General features: G+C 41.0%; 1 protein-coding gene across 2 annotated transcripts; it reads right to left on the reverse strand.

Moving 5' to 3' along the window:
• Positions 1-1011: 1011 nt before the first annotated feature.
• Positions 1012-5229, reverse strand: atf5a (activating transcription factor 5a). 2 transcript variants are annotated; one of them, XM_074672294.1, is made up of 4 exons: positions 4971-5229; positions 3732-4064; positions 2329-3517; positions 1012-2209 (listed from the first exon to the last, which is right to left on the reverse strand). In XM_074672294.1, the coding sequence occupies exons 2-4, from the start codon at positions 3955-3957 to the stop codon at positions 2023-2025; spliced, it is 1602 nt and encodes a 533-aa protein (XP_074528395.1). In that variant the 5' UTR covers positions 3958-4064; positions 4971-5229; the 3' UTR covers positions 1012-2022. The 2 variants fall into 2 exon arrangements, with proteins under 2 accessions (XP_074528395.1, XP_074528396.1); XM_074672295.1 differs by having other exon boundaries at positions 3816-4064; positions 4971-5225.
• Positions 5230-6421: the final 1192 nt, after the last annotated feature.

Below are 6421 nucleotides of genomic sequence, written 5' to 3' on the forward strand. Positions count from 1 at the left end.
AGCAAAAATCAGATGCTTATTTCCCGCAACGCGGCATTAAAAAAATAATAAGGTTTTATTAATGAAAAGATTTGTCTGCCATATGGATCCTCGTCATCTGTGATGGATCGACCGAAATTTTCGATCTAAAGGAGACCTGTCGCGTCCATTAGGCCTTACAGTTTCTAACTTTAGTTTGTCAAAAACGAACTTTATGAGGCCTACATTTCGTTTAGGGGCGTGTGATTAATTATAAGTAGATTTATATGTCTCATTTTTATTGTTTTGTACGGATCACACAATTTGACTCTCCAAACTCGCTGAGAAAACATTAGAAAGAGACAGCGCACTGATTTGATGACTTTATTCGTAATGGGAAAAAAAATAGACGTCACACAGGAAATGTGCATTGCGGGTAAGTGAACTTGAAATTACAAAGCGCTTTTATGTGCTTTCACTTCACATTTTTGGTTGTAACAATCGCAGCTGATAGTACACCGCAGGGGTCAAACAATGAAACGTGAAAATCAGTGGAAAACAAAAAAAATACAAAATCAGAACACACGGTCTGAATAAATATCGGTGAGCTAGCGATCATAACAAGATTGTCTCAAAATAAATATGCATAGAAATAAATCTACCCTCGGCATAGGCATGTTGAACGGTAACAGTTGTGGTTGTTTGCTTAGCAAGAAAAAATAAAGTGAAATAATTAAGACATTTTCTCTTACACCAATGCTAACACTTTGAAAGCCTCCACAAATAATCTAATGAGATTTTTACTTCATTTTCTACAAAGAAAAGGCTAAAACACTCCACTCCCTGAACATACAAAAGTTGTTACAAATTAGTGCAGATCAGCCAGAGGCCTAGAAAACTTATTGCCTTAACAAGCATCTCAGAGAAAGTGTCCTTGACTCATTCTGAAACCCTACGTTTTCTATTCCAGGATAGAGAGTAAAACATGCAGAGGAAGGCTGCTAGATCTCCACTATACTTACAATATTTGTACAGAGATTTTTTTTTAATATCAGGAAAACCCACAGCAGTGAAATCTTTACCATGTGAAATATAGGACACAAGGCTGTACACTCCTGCATTTCATCATCCTTAAATTGTTGCACTGGAGAGCAAATTGCATATCCTGAGCTGCAAAATAGATTGTATTATTTGCAATATGCAATAGAAAAAAACGCCACTTTTACAACAGTGTAAATAATAAAGTAAATCAATTTTGGTCTCGGATTTTATAATCATTTTTCAATCAGTGCTGAAGAAAAAAAACAGTTGATTAAAAGTCCTATAAACAATGGGTGATAAGAAGGTGTGCTTACTGAGGGAAGCGAAACCTAAAAGCAAAAGAAGGGAAAAGGTAATGCTACTCAACATATTTTCCTGAAGTTATTTTTAAAAATGATAAATTATAAAATGCTACATTTGGCTAATCCATGTTAAGCTTCTCCATCACTGGTTGTAAAAGTCAATGCATTCATCACGCCTGTAATATGTGAACATTTTTATAGCGAGTGAAATTAATATTCGCTATTTCAGGGGGATCTGTGAATTCTAAAATATTTGGTTAGAAAAATGTGTTCAGACAGAAATGATGAGGCTGTTTTATATGGAGACACAAACGGAGATTGTAACAAAGAAGAAACATGAGTTCTATTGCTGACATCAATTCCAACGTAAGGCTCCAAAAATTATTAAACCTGTGTGATACAGCATATTTCATCTTATTTTTTTAAGAAAAAGCCTATTTAAATTCATAGATTTATGCAGTGCGAGTTGTATTGAAAATGATTGTCATTTAAAGCATTGCAATAACACAGTGCAGGCTCAAGTGATCAGAATTGCAAAAGCAATGGAAGCATTGGATAGTGTTAATTTAAAAAATAACAGTTAAAAAAACACATTAGCCAAGCATGCATTTACCCCATCTGTCATAAAATAAAAAGATTAAACATTCAATTCTGGACAACCATAAAGACACAAACGTTTTCCCTGTTTGCCTGCTTTGTTTGTACTTGCAGGAGTTTGGTATTAGGCTGTTGAATCCTGCTTGAGCCTTTGGCTGCGAGCCTTGTAAACTTCAATCAGCAGGTCTTTGACGTACTGGATTTCACGTTCTACCGACTCTGCCTTGTCCCGAAGCTCCCGGTTCCTTCCTTCAAGGCAATGCAACTGTTCCTCCAAAGAATCAAGCTCCGCCCTTTTTCGCTGGCGATACCTATAAAAACACACACATACATGCACGTACACAGACACAAAACAAAGAAAATTAGAGATCCTCACATTTAAAACCATCCACAAAGATACGCCTCATACAGTGGTAACTGAACTTTGTACCTGTGAGCAGCAGTTTTGTTCTGATCTCTCTTCTTCTGTTTGCGCTCGCCACCTTCAGCTGGAAAATGGTCCTCTTCGTATTTCACAGCACAGTGGTCATCCTTCAGCCTGCACGCCTGTCTGTGCCCCGATGTTTCTAGGCTCAGACTCTCTCTTGCCATTAGGAGGCATTCTGGACCCGGATCCTCCAGGAAGTTACAGTGTAAATCATGTTGCGCTATCTGCAGACTCTCTGACTTCACCTGTTCAGTGATGTTGCCCAGGAAGCTGTGATAGGCCTCGGACTGTGGTGTAGCGGGAATGTAACAACCCTCACTGCTCTCTGATTTCCAGGAGACACTAGCTTTTGTGACCTCCACGCTGGCTTTGATACTGTTCAGCACCTCGTTGTTAGTGCTGCCCCCGCTCACTTCCCTCATGCTGTACATCAGCAGATCCTCCTTCTTGTGTTGGACATCAAGTGATCCACCAAAGCCAAATCCACCACCGACGACCTTCGCACCACCTATGACATCTTGACTGAAGCAGCAGTTTTTCTCTTCTTTTGGTAGGACAGAGCATCGCCTGACCTCGACTGCACTACCCAGACAGTAGCTCTTCCCTACCAGCTGCTCCTCCTCAACACAGCCGTAGCTACCTGTAAGGGTCACCGCTGAGTTACCTGAGTTACTTCCTTTGGAACTCAACAAACTGTTATCATAGCTTTCACTGAAGCGCACACCGTCTGGGACTCTTTTCCTACCACACCCACTGGGGCGACTGCAGCTGTACGGGGCGTGTCGTGGAATTTTGGATCGCCCAATGGGCCCGCCACAGATGCTTAGCAGGTCCAGTTCTCCGGTTGCCAGGGTAACAAGAAGTGGGCTGGATTCTGATTGGCTAGATGTTGAGTATGATGCGTATGGCAGCTGAGTGAACGGCTGGGGACCCACCGGCAGTGGACCCCTGTCGCATTTTCCCAGCCTGGGCCCTTTCTCCGGCAGTGGTTCGGACAGGAAGTAGTCCTCCAGCTGGGCGAGTTCCTCTTGCAGCAGAGAGGTCATGACCTCCAAGTCAGAGGGCACCTGGATATCATTGTGAAGGGGTGACGGGGGAAGGGAGGCATTGGTGGAGGAGGGAGGGGAAGGAGGGTTTGGGAGGTACGAGGAAAAATCCACTTCTTCCGTCATCCAGTCAGTGAGACCATCACCTATGGGAGAGAAATTCGTTACGAGTTGTTTCATGAAGAAAAATGTTACAGGCACACAACAACACTCATTCTACGGTTTTTAAAAAAATCTATCATCTAACACAAGCTACTACCTAACTTCATAACTCGATCAATAACAGGTAATAAGAGTACAGAATTTTAGACTAAAGTTGTAGTATATTAATATATTATACGTAGCTAGTTTATTACTTACTGTTCAGGAAGGACGAATGTGCTGCAGTGCCGAGCCCACCTGAAATGGGGAAAAATATAAAAAAGCGTGCTCGCCGCAACTCACCAATTAAGTGCTGACTCTCCTCTGACACCTCCCCCCTGCACCCCTGTGATTGGCTGTGGTTAGCCTGTGGGTGAGAGAGAGCGAGGGGGTCTGCCGGGCAGACACGAAGACTCTTCCAAACAGGAGCTGATGTTGCCATCATTTTGTCTGCTGGTGCTTTGATTCAGTCCAATTCCAAGCATATGCTGAGAGTAAGCAGGGTCTGACAGATGGGCCACAGAGAGCAGGGCTGGGTGAGCATAATGAAACCTGGAGGGAAAACGCAAACACACATCAGAAACGTGGTGCTGAAAAGATGCAACCAGAAAATGGGAATACCACTCTTGATTTCAAAAAGTTTGTCTAATTAACTTATTCTGTCCATGGAAATGCTACAATGTAAAAAAAAAAAAAAAAAAAAAACACACACACACACACACACACCTGAAACATAATGTAGGAATAAAAGTGTTTTCAGCTATCTTACCAACTTGCTGCTTAACTCAAAAAAAGAATTAAGTATAAATCAGATATCAACAATTCAGGGCTATTTAAATGAACAATAGAAACATAAGGAAGTTGGTGATACTGAAGTCGAAGCAGAAGCTGTGTCCTTTGGGTGCTGACCTGCCTCAAAGCTAAATACACAAGGGACCTTGTGATACTGTCGAGGGCCAAACTGTTGTCAAGAAGCACCTGAGTTGGATATAGTGAGTCACTGATCAGTAATCCAGATTAAGGCAGATCAGCTACTCCTGATCCCAGATTCTTTGAAAATTAATCACCACTGCTTGATCACATAATCAGGTTAGCAGTTTAAGTGACAATAACTTGGTATTAGAATGAAAACCTGACTACATCAAAGAGACAGACCAATGTATCCCCTGTAAAGAACATAAACTATACATTTATCTATGTATGCATTACTATCATACCATTACTAATTAAAACAACTACCTTTTTTTAGATTATGTATAATGCTGAAAACCAAAACCATACTGTATCCTAAAAGGACCTTCTTCAGCAAAGCATGAAACAAATCACGTTAAAGAAATGTAATGCAGCGAAACCAGACAAAAAAACAACGGAAGACTCTGCCACCGTAAACATACAATACACAGGTGCATGTACCTCTACAAAAACAAACTTCACACAGTAGTAGAGGGTCTCACTTACTCCATTATTGCAGAGAAATTTGTAGAGCTCTTGGAGGTGCGTTGCTTAAGCAAAGCACGACTTCTGATCAGGTCCAAACGAGTAGCGAGTTCAAAGAGCCATATTTTAGCTCTGAATGTCCGGGATAGCGCAAACAAGGACGAGTTGTTGCTTTGTTGTGGTCGACCTGTAAACTGAGGAGCAGTTTAATTGTGAGAGAGCATCAGTTCATTCACACCTAGCAACCAACTGCGTCACCAGGACAAACCGTGCTGCTCAGTGGAGATCACTCCGCCCCTCCCCCCGCGTGCCATCGAAGGACGTCCCACAAACGGTTTGCTCCGCTCCATGGTGAAAGTAAACAGTTCCAGGTTCCTTTATGTTGTATTGTCTCTAAGTTAAGTAAGTAATGTAACAATAAAATAACAAATGGAAAAATAGGCATTGTTTTGGATATGAATTAGTTCCGTGAACAGAAGCCAGCTTTACCTCAAAACGTTAGGACAGCCGTGAGTTTAAAATTTAAAAGTAGATAGACAATGGAAGAGTACAAATACTGACGTGTCTATAGCAGGTGACAATCGGCAAGTACATCCAATCAGTGTTTTTAAGCTTTCACAGAAAAAGCTTTAAAGGTTATCGTTTCAAACAAAAACTTGTCTTCCGCTGTAGTTGAAAGAATTTGGGTGGCACCACAGTTTAGAGGCGGAGACCACCACGTTTAAAAGTTGAAATGATTGATTATTACCTGCTGATAGGATTTGAACACATTAAAAATACAGTTCTGAAACTGTACACAACCCTGTGGCATGGCTTTGTTTTGGAGGGGGACTATTTGATTCACACCGTACTTTGTTTTGCGGTAGCACTCTGTTGCATCTCCGTTGCATCAGTGGTCCACGCTTAGAGCGATTGGCTGCGCGTGCTCAGACTGTCCCGTTGCCATTGGTTGGAATCAGCTCGATGTGAATTTTGATTGGCTATTAGTAGACAGGACCCTACGTCACCGTGTTGTTTTGTCTTTTTTTCTGCAGTGCAGCCTGTGCACATGTTGGAAGTAAACAAACCGGGCGTGGATTTCAGTGCGGCAGTTTTTCGACTGAAGAAACACTCAGACGTCTTATGGCACAAAGCTCATTCATACATTGTCAGGACGAAGTAGCTCGAGGTGATCAATTCCGGAGGCAAAATGTATCCGAATATATACACTTTATTAAGTGACTCAAAAGACTCCATCTGTTGTAAATGTATTTATGAATGTTTTGTAATTATTCTGTTGACATTTTTCAAACAATGGTTTATTTACATTTTCTCAAATATATAAAAGATTATTGTTTTATGTGTGAGGTGACTTAATTTAAAGTTTATTGTTGACTTTTATTTAAATCTATTTTCAGAATACTTATTTTTCTGGCTAATTGAATGAACCTCAGCTGCAATCAAATTTATCAGCTGTTAATGACTGACAGGTA

Source organism: Halichoeres trimaculatus, unplaced genomic scaffold (assembly GCF_033239565.1).
Source record: "Halichoeres trimaculatus isolate MK-OKI-2021-1 unplaced genomic scaffold, fHalTri1.1 fHalTri1_scaffold_6, whole genome shotgun sequence".
In the NCBI taxonomy this organism is placed as follows: Eukaryota; Metazoa; Chordata; class Actinopteri; order Labriformes; family Labridae; genus Halichoeres; species Halichoeres trimaculatus.